The sequence below is a fragment of the Salvia miltiorrhiza genome, chromosome 5 (genome assembly GCF_028751815.1).
Source record: "Salvia miltiorrhiza cultivar Shanhuang (shh) chromosome 5, IMPLAD_Smil_shh, whole genome shotgun sequence".
NCBI lineage: Eukaryota > Viridiplantae > Streptophyta > Magnoliopsida > Lamiales > Lamiaceae > Salvia > Salvia miltiorrhiza.
Genome location: NC_080391.1, coordinates 14,399,220 through 14,412,932, shown reverse-complemented (window position 1 = coordinate 14,412,932; position 13,713 = coordinate 14,399,220). Strand labels below are relative to the sequence as shown.

Here is a 13,713-nt window from a genome sequence, read left to right as displayed (position 1 = left end):
TAATGGACCAGTGGTATTAAGTTTTAGTTTGAGGTTTAGTTGATAAGCTATAAAATAGGGAACCTAATGCTAAAAAATCACAATTGTTTCCTAACTCTTTACACATTCGATCAACCATTCTTTAATTCTTAGTTCAATTTCATGTGTTTCTTTACAAATTGTTGTTGAGATTTAAATCCGACTCGACAATATATTACTCCCTCTGTCCCACGAATCTTGACACGTTTTTCTTTTTGGGCCGTCCCACGAATCTTGACACGTTTCCATTTTGGGTAATACTTATTACCTCTATCTCCTACTTTATCACCTTTATTATATTCTCTCTTCTACTTTATTACTTTTATTAATTTTTCTCTCCTACTTTATCACTTTTATACTTTATTAATTACACACTTAAAACACTAATCTACAACTCCTTAATTCCCGTGCCGAAACCAAACGTGTCAAGATTCGTGGGACGGAGGGAGTATTTTTTTATTTATCTTTTTATTTTTCTAGTTTATTTATTTTTTTAAATTATAAAATTCGGCTAATTATAAAATATTTGATATTCATATCAAATGAAAGATCACGACAGATGTTTTAATTTGATACTCCATCAGTCCAATAAGATATGTTCAATTTGTTCGACACACATTTTAATAGATTTTAGATGAGTTTGTTGTGAGTGGAGATTACGGTTTACTTTGTTAGTAGAGTGGATAATAACGATGGATTATATCGGTAAAGTGATAAATAAATTATTAAAGGGAGGATAAAACATAAGAGGTTACTCGTGATGTCATGTTAAAAAATGGACTAGTACACTTGTGGGATAAACGGAAAAATAAAGTGAACATACTCTTATGGGACGATGGGAGTATATAATAAAGATTAAAATTTTAAAAAAATCTCTCTCTGCTCTCCTGTTTTTTTTTTTTTTTTGAAAAAGTTCATTTTTGAATTATTTTTTATTTTTTATTTTCATTTTTTTCTTTTAACTTTTGTTTATTATTTTTTATTTTCCATAATATTTTTTTTTATTATTATGAATTTCTTTTTTTCTCTATATTCAACTTAAATATATTCAGCTTAATTTATATTTTTTATTGTATTTATAATTTGTTATATGATAATTGAGTTAATATTTATTATATATATATATATAAATATTTCTCGTGCATTGCACGGTTGCAAATGCTAGTAATATACTATTAAAATGGCAACTTTCAATTAGAAATTAATTTTAGATTTATTGGAATGGCAATTTTGTATTTTCTTTCAAAATAATGGCTTAATATGTGTATCCAAAGATTAACTTGAATTATTATGTGAAGTAGAAAATTGCTCTTTTTATCTTCATTTATTTAGATACAAGATACACGTATATTACACTTAAATTAATCAAATAACAATCATGTTATTACAAATTAAATTAAATATCGAAAAAATTCAAATAACAATCATGTTATTACAAACTAAACTAACTAGCGAAACAAATACAAGTACAACCCAACATTCATACAAAATACAATCCACAATCTGTTGGTGAAACTTGAACCAATGACTTATTGGAAAAGAGTTATATGCAATATGCATCTTGAAATGAAGATTGCACCACAAACTTTAATTTGATATTGACAAACATGGTTTTCGTACCTCAATATCGCATGAATTGTTGTCATTTTCCCCCATGAATTGATTGCTAATATGTGTTTGTATCCCAATTTTGAGTTTTGTTAAGTTTTGATTCCTTGGTGTAGTTTTGGAGTGATTTCAGGGAAAATCAAGGATTAATTGGAGGATTTTGAAGACATGAGATCGAAGTACGTCTCGATAGGAATTCGTGAGCGCAAACGGTGACCAAATCCGAGTCCGGACGAGGGAGAACGGAGCCGAACAAGCGGACTGCGCATAAAGCCCAGGTACCCGCGGTCCGGGCCGCGGCCACGGGCCCGACCGCGGGCCTCTGCTCCAAAATTGCCCAGTAACCCGCGGTCCGGGCTGCGGCTACGGGCCCGACCGCGGGCCTTTGCTCCAGAGCAGTCCAGAACGTTTTTGACGGTCACCCGCGGTCCGAGCCGCGGCCGCGGCCTCCCCTGCTTCCAGCCGCGTTTTCAACCGCGGTTCATGCCGTGACCGCGGGGAAGAGGCGGGGATCTGCCTTTTGGTGGGCCCAGACGTGATTTTTAGCCCAAAACTCCATTTTTCCCCTCTTTTCTCATATGATTCACCATTCACACCCAATTTCATCTTCCCCAACACTCAAATTCCAAACCCTAGCCTCCATTCTCTACCATTTTTTCTCTCTTCCACACACAAGAACAACACCAAAATCAAAGTAAGAAGGGGAAGACTTGGAAAGGAGCTCATCAAGACTACATGATTGAAGATCAAGATTATAGGATTTGTCTACGAATCTCTATCTCTCTATATCTTTATTTATGTTTTCTTATGACTTGAGATTTGCTTTTATTATGAATATGCTTGGCTAAAATCTCTTATCTTAGGGATTAGATTAGATGGATTTGTAATGGATTGATTTCTTTGTTTAATATATATCTTGATTGTGCTTATTGTTATCTTTTCAAGCCCTAGATTTATCTATTGTATGATTGGTTGGCCACCTTTTGTGCATTTCTAATTTGTGATTTGAATCGGGAGAGGATAATTACAATAGATTAGGAGCTTGAAACATATCATCTCAATAAACCGGGAGGTTGAGAGTTGGGTGAGGGCTTGTTGATCTTTTGTGCTCTTGGGAGTTATAGGTTAGAAATTGACCGGGGACGGCAATTATGACCCGTAATCAACTGTTTTAGTCGTCCGGGAGGGCGCTAAAACTAGTGGGGAGATCGCCCTAGATAAGTAGGCCATATCAAGATTAATATTGCTTTAGATTGAAGTTCATTACGATCCATCGAAATCTAGTCCCTAGGATAACTTTCCTTCGAGTCATTCCCCAATTTATTAACTAAGTTTATTTTCTTGTTATTTTATTTACTTGCTTTATTTAGCTTTGTTTTAGTTCTCAATATCTCTTCATCTTTGGTTTGTCTAAATAGATTGAAAACAACTTATTAATAATATTTAGTAGTTTAAATTCACCAATCCTTGTGGAATACGACCTTGCTTCCCTATATTGCAACTACACCGTATACTTGCGGCGTGGTGAAAATAATTAGCGAACAGATATATGACAGTATTAAAAACTCAACTTAAAATTAACATGTTGTAAACATTTCAAACTTTGAATATATATATATAGGGAGAAGTTCAATTGAGAAGACTATATATTGTGAGAATTGAGAAGAAATCTTAGGCGCTCATTTGCATTGATCTCACGGTCCATCTTTTTTTTTCCCTTTGTTTTAGCCGAAAAGGATACAAAGGTAATTCCTCTTTATATGATAACGTGTAACGCCTATGAATATGCGCAACGAAATCTCTATTTATTTGGTAGAAAATAACGGCTGTCATCAGATCTTTAATTAACCTATTTAGACATGTATAAAGTATTATGCATATTCAAAACAAGATTTATCAATAGTTTTATTTCTTGTACGATTAAATATAATATGCAATTCAACACTATTTTAGAAGCAAACAATTTTTTATGTTTATATAATTCTTTTAAAACTTTAGTTACATCTTCTCCAAAATTAATGTTTAATTACTTTTGAACAAAATAATTAAAATTAATGTTTATATATATGAACTTATTGGAACTTATCAATCTCCATAACATATTTTTCCGCATTGGAATTTCACAATTTGAATGAACTTATTATATATTTCTAATTAACTTATTGGAACTTACCAATCTCCATAACATTTTCCTGCATTGGAGTTTCACAATTTGGGATGAACTTATTATATATTTTTAATGAACTTATCAATCTCCAAAACACTTTCGTGCATTGGAATTTCACAATTTGAATGAACTTATTAGTTATTTCTAATGAACTTATCAATCTCCATAACATTTTCATGCATTGGAATTTCACAATTTGAATGAACTTATTAGTTATTTCTAATGAACTTATTGAACTTATCAATCTCCATAACATTTTCGTGCATTGGAATTTTACAATTTGAATGAACTTATTAGTTATTTCTAATGAACTTATAACCAAATGGAGATTTATATTGTTAGTTTTCAAGTTGTCATTTATAAAAAATAACAAAAATGGAGAGTACAATTTATTAGAATATTTGGAGTAAAAAAAACTTGTATCAAAAATCCAATTAGAATACACAGACAATTCAACAATTCTCTGAACATAATCGAGCTTCGACACCTTCTCGAAAGGCTCGGCTGGAAAACCTTTTGCCGCCACTACTCCAATCAGGTTCCTCAGCCATGTCGCAGCTTCGTATCTTTTTATAAACATAAGAAAAAAAAATACAAGTCATAAAAACTCACATCAAATAATAACACAATTGTTTAATGCACATAAGACTATATTTCAATTAACAATATATAATTCTTTAATGTACATGCCAATTTCCTTCTCCTGCTTTGAAAGCGGCTTCCTAGTGCAAATTTCCAGTTGAATGTCGATCGGTAGTTCGGAATTTTGAGATTTTCAGCATCTGAATCTTTGAATGGTTTCTACGAACTTGGACACCTTCTCGAACAACCTTAAATGTTATAAAAAAACATTAGTAGAATGCTCAAACAACCACAAACTCCAAATATGTAAAATACAATATGAACATATAAAACATTCAATATAGAGTCATTGACATATGTTCTAGTCTAATGTGCTTAATGCCCCGTGCTCACCCTGTCCTTGTATTTGCACCTGTTCATAAATAAATAAATTCATATAAAACCCAAAATTTTTAATTTTTAATATCATACAAGCTAAATTAATTACAATACGAAACAATATAAACCATATTGTTGCATTATCAAACATAACAACTAACACACACACAATAAGTTTCTCAACTATTAAAATCTTGTAGACTGAAATCTTAAAAACCCATATCCCTAGAGCAAAGAATTCATACCAATAAACACATGGAAACTCAGGTTCACTAAACTAGGAGTTATGTTCATAAACGAACAGATAATAGTTCATCATCAACAACACAATAGACTTTTTAACAATTATTACAAAGAAAATACACACAATCTGAAGAACAATATACCAAATCTTTAAATATGCATATACCTAAGAAAAAAAAACCGTTCAAAGAAACACCACTTACAAATCAACGACTACTAATTATTTGCACGCTATAAGGTAAAGTCATTAAAACACTAAAAGAATTTAAAGAACAATTTACAGGAAAAGTTGGACGAATTTTACCAGATGAAAGTAAAACACAACAGCTGACGAATTGGTGAATAACAAGATTAACAAATTGAACCCAAAACAATCGAAAGGAAAAAACAATCAACGAACCCCAAATCCCAAAACCAGTATAGTGCCAAGCGAGATAAGATATTGTGTGCAGAATATGGAAAAATTTACTAAATCGAATCGCCATTTGTTGTGGAAAGCTCGAAATCTAAGGGATTTGATTGTTAATCTAGTTTCTCTCTGCAAACAAAATGACGAACGAGCCCTTATCGCATGTAAATTAGAGAGAAAATCAGAATATGTCATTTTGAAAGAGGATTTCCTTTGGGACGAGATCAAGGAAGAAATTAATGGTGAATGTTTTGGAAAACTGAGAGTTACTTCGTTAGGAGGGAGTTTGGTGCTCATTCGTAGTATTTGCGAGACGCCTACTGAAGAAGTTCTCAAAGAGATGGATGAATGGCTCGCGTTTTGGTTTTTGTGGTGTCGGAAAAGGCAGCACGTCGACGTTTTTCAGCAAAGAGTGATCTGGACCAAATGGATCGGCGTGCCTCTTCAAGCGTGGATTCCTCGTTTTTTCGACGTTGCAAGTGCTAGTTTTGGCTTAGTCCTTAAGTTACATGAAGAGACCAAGTCGAGAGAAAAACTCGACGTTGCTTTCGTTCAAGTTTCGACGGGCCTTTGTTCTCTCGATAGGGTGCTGGAGTGTAGCATCGAGGGGGCTTGCTTCAAAATCCGCATTGAGGAGATCCATGAACCTTTCAATCCTTTGTTGGATATCCAGAGGGAGGACGACGAGGAGTCGGAATCCGGTTGGTCGTGGGAGGAAGATTCTTTGGCGCCGGCGGACGCAATTATCGAGGACAAGGCGAAGCAAAGTGATGATGAATTTGACGATTCAGTTTTTCAAGACTTCAACCCTTCGATTTCTGGCAAGGTTTCCATTGGGGACACGGTGGCTATGATTCCATTGGTGAGGGAGGCGGTGGATATCGTTTCAAATTCTCTTCCCCTCTCTGGAAGTAAGCTGGGGGCTGAGGCGGCTGAGTGTCTCGAAAAAAATCAAGAAAAGGGGCCTGTTTTGAGCCCAAATCAAGCCCAGACTTTGGAAGTGGAGATGGCCCAGTCTAGTCAAGCTTTGGGCCCGTTGGTGAATTCATTTACTTTGGCCCAACATTTTCAGGTTACAAACGGTCTGGTTTGCAGAAACGACTTAACAGATGGGCTGAGGTCGCCTCTTTCAGAAGAAGAACAAATTTTGAAGGGAAGGGGAAAAGAAACCGAGACCGAAATGGAGGAAGAGAGAATCTTGCCTGCGGCTTCGTCCAACATTGAGCTTCTTCCCGCTGGTCCTGACCCTCAGTCCGACCACGTCATTGACGACAAAGTCTCGAGTCCGGAAACAGGGGAGACTCTCGCCTCCTTTAAGGATGCGATCGGGAAGGTTCAAACAGGTTTCAAGGCCGGTAAGAGCACTAAGAAAAATCTTAAGAAGTTGAAGAAGGCTCGGGAAAGAGAGGAAGAAAAGGAAAAATGGGGAAGCTTTATTGCTAATCTGGATTCTGAGAGTTCGAACATTTGGCAATTGGGGAAAGATTTAGGGTTTTCGAGCTCTCTTTCAGATCATCAAATGGCAGAGCAAATTGTTTTCCAAGAGAAAAGGTTTTTGAAGAATGCAGCTGGGAGCCATCAAAGTAAGTTCTCATGAATATCTTATCTTATAATATTCGGGGTCTGGGGAGTTTGGCAAAACAGAAAGATGTGAATGATATTATACGTTTGCAAAAAATAGACTTTTGTTGTCTTCAAGAAACAAAAATGAATGAGTTCAATCCTTCGATCTGTAACTCTTGGTGGGGAAAAGATTATTTTGGCTTTGCTGTTAGAAACTCTGAAGGAAGGTCAGGTGGTTTGGTCTGTGCGTGGAATGAGGAGGTTTTCCAAGTTTCCAGCAAGTGGGAGATCAATGGGGCGGTTATCGTGAATGGAAAGTGGATTAAAGAAGATATTGGGTGTTGTTTGATCAATGTTTACGCACCTGCTGGTGCCGGGGAGAAAGCTATTCTCTGGGATCTTATCAAAACAATTGTGGAACAAAATGAGGATCGATGTGTGTGTGTAATGGGTGACTTCAATGCCGTTCGGAAACAGGAAGAAAGAGCAGGAGAGGGGGACTCGTTTGGGGCAGCGGAGGCTAGAAATTTCGACCGTTTTATCCGTGATAGTGGCCTCTCGGAAATCAGATCTCAAGGACGCAAGTTCACCTGGTTCAAACCGAATGGTAAGTGCAAAAGTAAACTGGACAGATTTCTGGTCAACGAATCTTGGTTACGGCAATGGGAGGGGACGTTTGGACGTGGTCTTCAACGAACCATTTCCGATCACTGCCCCATTCTTCTGATGTCAAAAACGGAAGATTGGGGACCACGTCCGTTCCGCTTTCTCAACGTGTGGATGTCTCACCCGGAGTTTGAACAAAAGGTCAAAGAAGTGTAGACAGAGAACAGACCGACGGGATGGAGATGCTTCGTGGTCAGTGAAAAAATGAAGAAATTGAAAACGGAGTTGAAAGCTTGGAATAATTCAATCTTTGGGAATATTGATGAGAGAATCAAAGATCTTAAGGCTGAACTGTTAAGCCTTGATCAGAAAGATGAAAGAAACGAGATGGGGGAGTCTGAGATTATCCGAAGAAATGAGATTCAAGCAAATCTCACCCTTCAATTGAAGGACAAGCTTAGGGTCTTGCATCAGAAAGCTAAGGTCCGATGGCTCAAGAACGGCGATCTCAACACGGGGTTTTTCCATCGGGCAATTCGGGGAAGGAGAAAAAGGAACGAAATTGCTGGATTATTCTTCGAGAATCAATGGGTGTCTGATCCTCGTGTGGTCAAAAACAAAGTTCGGGAACACTTTGAAGGCTTTTTCAAAAGGAAGGAGAGACACTTGCCAAACCTTCCCAATGACTTCCTTAAGAAAAAACTTTCTGATGTTGAACGGCAATGGTTGAGCAGGGGATTCGAGATGGAAGAGATTAAAGAGGCAGTGTGGAAGTGCAGTGGAGACAAGAGTCCGGGACCCGATGGGTTCAACTTTTCGTTCTGGAAAAACTCATGGTCGACGGTCAAAGATGATCTCCTTCAAGTCCTGGAGGAATTCCATGAGAATGGGAGAATCCCAAAGGGGAGCAACACCTCTTTCATTGTTCTTATTCCGAAGAAAGAAGGGGCTGAGAAACTTGATGACTTTCGACCGATTTCATTGATTAATAGCTTATACAAGATCATTGCAAAGACCCTCGCGGAGAGGATGAAGAGGGTGATGGGCTCAATTATTTCGGATAAGCAGAGTGCTTTTGTTAAAGGTCGGTACATCCTCGATGGACCGGTTATTCTCAACGAAGCAGTTGCGGAAGCAAAGAAAAAGAAAATCGGTAGGATTTTTTTCAAAATCGACTTTGCAAAAGCGTATGATTCTGTTCAATGGGATTTCTTAGATGCTCTTCTTGATCTTTTGAACTTTGATCACAAATGGAGGCTATGGATTAGGGGATGTCTTTCTTCGGCGTCAAGTAGTGTGTTGGTGAATGGCTCTTCTACGGGGGTTTTCAGTTTGCAGCGTGGCCTTCGACAGGGAGATCCGATCTCCCCTTTCCTCTTCTTGGTGATCGCAGAAGGGCTCAATGCTTTGATGGAGAGAGCAATTGAACGACAAATGCTGGTTCCGGCAGAGTTGGGGAAGGATAAAGTCCCGGTTTCTCATCTGCAATATGCAGATGATACAATTTTTTTTATGACAGCTGAAGAACGGAATGTGGTTGGTATTAAGAGGATTCTTCGGTTTTTCCAGTTCGTGTCAGGGTTGAAAATTAACTTTGATAAGAGCAATTTGATGGGGGTCGGAGTTGAAAACGCCTTACTTACAAGATGGGCAGAATCACTTAACTGTAAAGTGGGCGCTTTCCCCTTCAATTACCTCGGGATTAAGGTTGGGGGACGAATTAATTGTTGTGTGGATTGGAAATTCCTAGTGGACAAAGTTTTGAAGAAAATTCGGGGATGGAAGAAGAATTCTTTGTCTCTAGCAGGTCGCATCGTCCTCGTGAAGTCGGTTCTGCAAGCCATTCCTGTGTTCCAGCTTTCCTTTACCGTCATCCCTAAATCAGTTTTGAACGAGCTCAAGTCAGTCTTTGGGAGATTTTTGTGGGGAGGGAGCGGGGTGTCTAAATCCATCGCGTGGTTTAAATGGGATACTCTTTGCCAGGATAAAAATCAGGGGGGTTTGGGGTTCAGAAATATCGAATGGTTTAATAAGGTTCTTGTCTTTAAATGGTTGTGGAGGTTCTTGGTGGAGGAGAAGGCGTTGTGGGTGAGAGTGATCCAATCCTTGTATGGGGAATTGTCAAGAGGAGAGGGGGGGGGAATGGAGGCTGGATCCGAGGGGAGGGATTAAGGGGTGGTGGTCAAAAATTGTGGGGAAAACGGGAGAGGGAGGAGAAGAGTGGTTTTCTGGGAACATTCAGAGGGTGTTGGGGAATGGAAGAGATGTCAGTTTTCTGGAGTGAGGTATGGGTCGGGAGAAGTCCACTCAAGGTTTTATTTCCTAGACTTTTTCAGTTGAGCTTTGATAAAAAAATCAGTGTGGAGGGAATGGGGAAGAGGGAGGGGGAAGGTTGGGAGTGGGATCTCAAATGGCGAAGGGAATTGCGTGAGAGGGAGAAGGTGATGGTGAATGACTTGATGTCTGTGATTGGTTGTATTTCTCCATGCTTTGATTACAGGGACAGCTGGAAATGGTGTGGCACAGCAGATGGTGTGTTCTCAACAAAAGCAGCTTATGCGGAATGTGCTAAAGCTAAAGGTGTCCAATCGGGAGAGTGCGCAGAGGAGATTGCTCAAATTTGGTCGGCTTTGGCACCACATAAGGCAAGAGTGACGACATGGAGAGTTGTTTGTAACAGATTACCAACTTGTCATAACCTGATCAAAAGAAGAGTCCCGATCGGAGAGGAAGAGAAAGGGTGTAATGCGTGTATGACGAGGGAGGAAACTACTGATCATATTTTTCTCCATTGTCCGAAGACCGATCTGGTTTGGGATCAGATTCAACAATGGATCAAAATCGAGACGGCAAAGCCAAAAAGTATTGTTGATCATTTCAAATCGTTCATCGGAGTGGGTAAAGGTAAGAATACCAGGAAGTTTCTTCTTGCTCTTTGGATTGGAACTATTTGGTTGTTGTGGAAATATAGGAACGATAGTAGATGGGAGAACAAACATTGGGGAGTGCTCTCTCTTGTTAATGATATCAAAAGTAGGATGTGGAGTTGGAATAAGTTGTATCACTTTGTGGAGGCAAATGTTCCTTTTTCCATGTGGTGCTCCAATGAGTATTCACCTCTGGCTTGATGTTGTATGGTACTTCTGGTACCAGGTTTATTTTCTTGAATAAAACTTTGATTGATCAAAAAAAAAAAATAAACCCATATCTCCAATTGGTCTTGGCCGTTCAGCGTATTCAAATCAATGGAGGTGATTTGTTCTTACTTCTTAATCTAAGAGGGTTTTTTCTATAGAATTGGACCATATATATATATATATATATATATATATATATATATATATATATATATGTGTAGGGGGGGTTATAATAGAAACCCCCCTTAAGATGAGAACTAGGAACCACATCTAAACCACTGATTTTAATAAAATCAAGGGTTGAGATTAAATTAGAGATGCACATTAAAATATATACTGTAAATGTAATTTTTAATTAAAAGGGTAGAAATGTAAAGAATGAAATCAAAAATTACACCCATCGTGATTTACATTTTTTCACTTTCACTTTCACTTTCATCTAGGGCTTGACAGTAAAAAAAACCGCAGTCGACGGAGGACCCATCTGTGCAGTCGACGGAGGACCCATCTGCACGCCGGCGACGAAGGACCCATCTGCACGCCGGCGCCGATCTGTGTTCTCCGGCGGCGGTTTCACAGATCTGTGCAAGTGCTGTACAAGTGTCGAAAGTTCAAGGTTCGAAATTTTATTTCACCGATCTGCACGCCGGCGGTTTTTGCGATCTGAAAAAATTGGTCTTCTCCGGCATTCAGGAGGCGGCGGTGGAGGAATTCCGATAAATCCAGGAGGCGGCGGCGTTGAGGAAGCGGCGACGGCTGAGGCGTCCGATTATTCCAAGGAGGAGGAGACGGAACCTTTGGGCATTTCGAAATTTAGGTATTTTAAGTGCATAGATATTTTATGTAATTGCATAGATGTTTGTTTGATTTGGTTTTATTTGATTCGAAATTGAGATATGCTCGATTTGGCTTCCATCGATTCTGTCTGATTTTGTTAATTTTTGTAGAATTTAGTAGATGATGGGTGTTGTTGATTTGCATAGATGAAAGATGGTGATGCATAGATATTTGGTGTGTTTCATATTTATTATTTTTGGGCGATTATTTATTAGGTTTTGTTTGATTTGCATAGGTGAATGATTATGATGCATAGATGTTGGATATGTGTGCATAATTGGCAAAAATTAGTACGTTTTTTTTTGTTTTTTAGTCGAGTTACATATTCTATGGTTGTGATGCATAGATGATGGAACGTGATGCATAGATTGACAATTGAAACGTGCGTAGTTCTATTTTTGTTACTACTTTTTTTGACGTTGTTAGAGCATAGATGTTGGATTCAGTTGCATAGTTATAATTTCCTCAGATTCTTTGATAGGTTTTGTTTGATTTTTATAGATGAAGCACTGTGATGCAAAGATGTTGGATATTTGTGTATAAATAGAAAAAATTGAAGCATTGAGGTTGTGATGCATATATGTTGGGTATTGATGTATAGACAGCCAAATTGAAACGTTTTTGTTCTGTTTTTCGTTACTGGGGTTACATATTTATAAGTTGTCAGTGCATAGATGTTGGATTAGGTTGCATAGTTACCATTTCTTGCGATTCTTTGATAGGTTGTGTTTGATATGTATTGTGATGAAGCATTGTGATGCATAAATGTTGGATATGCATGTATGAAATAAGTATAATACGTCTACGCAAGTAAAGTTCATTCTCTGCAATGGTTGGTTATTCATCTGTGCATATATGATTTGGTTAATTTTTGGCCGGCGGTTGTGTGCTCCGATCTGTGCATTCCCGCAGGTCTGTGGAAGTCGACGGCCAACTCGACATCGCCGGAGATATTACTGAAGTATGTGAAAATCTTGCTTAAAATGTGCTAAAAAATCGCTTATTCCATTCTTTGATTAAGAGATGTGCATCTATGCAATTTAAACTATGAATATATGCATGATGGTATTCAGATTTGGCACTAAAGGGCTTGCAATTACGTTTGTATCATCGGCATCAGATTCTGATGTTCTGAATCAGGTAAAATACCACCATGTTGTTCTCTATTTTCCATGGGCTCCTAGAGTTTTCTGGGTTTACAATGTGCCCTTTTCCTGGAACAGGTTCAAGAGAGGTTTGAAGTTGATATAAAGGAGCTACCTGAACAAATTGATACTGCTACATACAATATGCTTTTGTCTTGTTTTACTCTTTATATTTGAAACTGCAATCTTCAATAAAGTAGAGTAAAGTCAACTTCATAAGCTATTCTTTTGCTGTGCATTATGTTTTAATGTATATTAATTATATCATGATTAAATGCAATATTTTCACTAACTGGATTGGTGAAAAAAAAATCGATCATTAGTTGATGCGATGTTAAACTCTTTGAACAAATGCTACATGAGTTTGTGACTTTGAAGTTATTTTTATATTATTTTCTAGCTGGTGAATGAAGATATTAGATCGAAATTACTTTATTCTTAAAAATGTGCATCTATGCTCTTGCAAATATGCATCTATGCAATTCACTAAAGTTCATTCGCTGCATGATTTGATTCGAAGCTGTGCATCTATGCAATTAATTAAAGTTAAATTATATCAAAATTAAGAAGTTTCAAACTTTCATAATACAAGTTTCAAACTTCTATAATAATTAATTTAACTTTAATTAATTAGGTAGAAATCTATACAATTTTTTATCTATGATTCGGTAGAATTCTATACAATTTTAAAAAATATCTGAGCAATTATATGCAATACAATCTGTGCAACATCATCAGAAATCTAAGCAATTGTAAAACATATATTTACAATTATATGCAATACAATGCAACAAATTTACAGAAACAAATTCAAAATTAAATACAATGATTCTTGCAAATTCAAACTCAAATATGCAACACACTATTTTATCTATGCAGGAAAAAAATAAATAAATAAATGAACATTTAAAATACTAACTATGCAATTAAATTTAATACTTATTTACGTATACAATCTTTATTAGAAAACTGTTTCAATCACAAAAGTTTAAAACACAATAATTAAATTTAATACACGTA

The 13,713-nt window shown here is 37.1% G+C and overlaps 2 protein-coding genes and 1 long non-coding RNA gene across 4 annotated transcripts; 2 read left to right on the top strand and 1 right to left on the bottom strand.

The window, feature by feature from the left end:
• Positions 1 to 4,160: 4,160 nt before the first annotated feature.
• On the bottom strand, positions 4,161 to 5,588 carry LOC130986258 (uncharacterized). Of its 2 annotated transcripts, XR_009089220.1 has the most exons (3): positions 5,301 to 5,584; positions 4,480 to 4,623; positions 4,161 to 4,359 (listed from the first exon to the last, which is right to left on the bottom strand). It is a non-coding gene; the product is annotated as an uncharacterized LOC130986258 (long non-coding RNA). The 2 variants fall into 2 exon arrangements; XR_009089221.1 differs by having other exon boundaries at positions 4,480 to 5,588.
• A 1,524-nt stretch (positions 5,589 to 7,112) lies between these two features.
• LOC131025551 (uncharacterized) lies at positions 7,113 to 7,790 on the top strand. The gene has a single exon (XM_057955346.1). The coding sequence runs from the start codon at positions 7,113 to 7,115 to the stop codon at positions 7,788 to 7,790; it is 678 nt and encodes a 225-aa protein (XP_057811329.1).
• A 2,039-nt stretch (positions 7,791 to 9,829) lies between these two features.
• Positions 9,830 to 10,702, top strand: LOC131025550 (uncharacterized). The gene has a single exon (XM_057955345.1). The coding sequence runs from the start codon at positions 9,830 to 9,832 to the stop codon at positions 10,700 to 10,702; it is 873 nt and encodes a 290-aa protein (XP_057811328.1).
• Positions 10,703 to 13,713: the final 3,011 nt, after the last annotated feature.

Coding starts and splice junctions, on each gene's coding strand:
- LOC131025551 (XM_057955346.1), top strand. CDS start 7,113: ATGAATGAGTTCAATCCTTCGATCTGTAACTCTTGGTGGGGAAAAGAT.
- LOC131025550 (XM_057955345.1), top strand. CDS start 9,830: ATGGAAGAGATGTCAGTTTTCTGGAGTGAGGTATGGGTCGGGAGAAGT.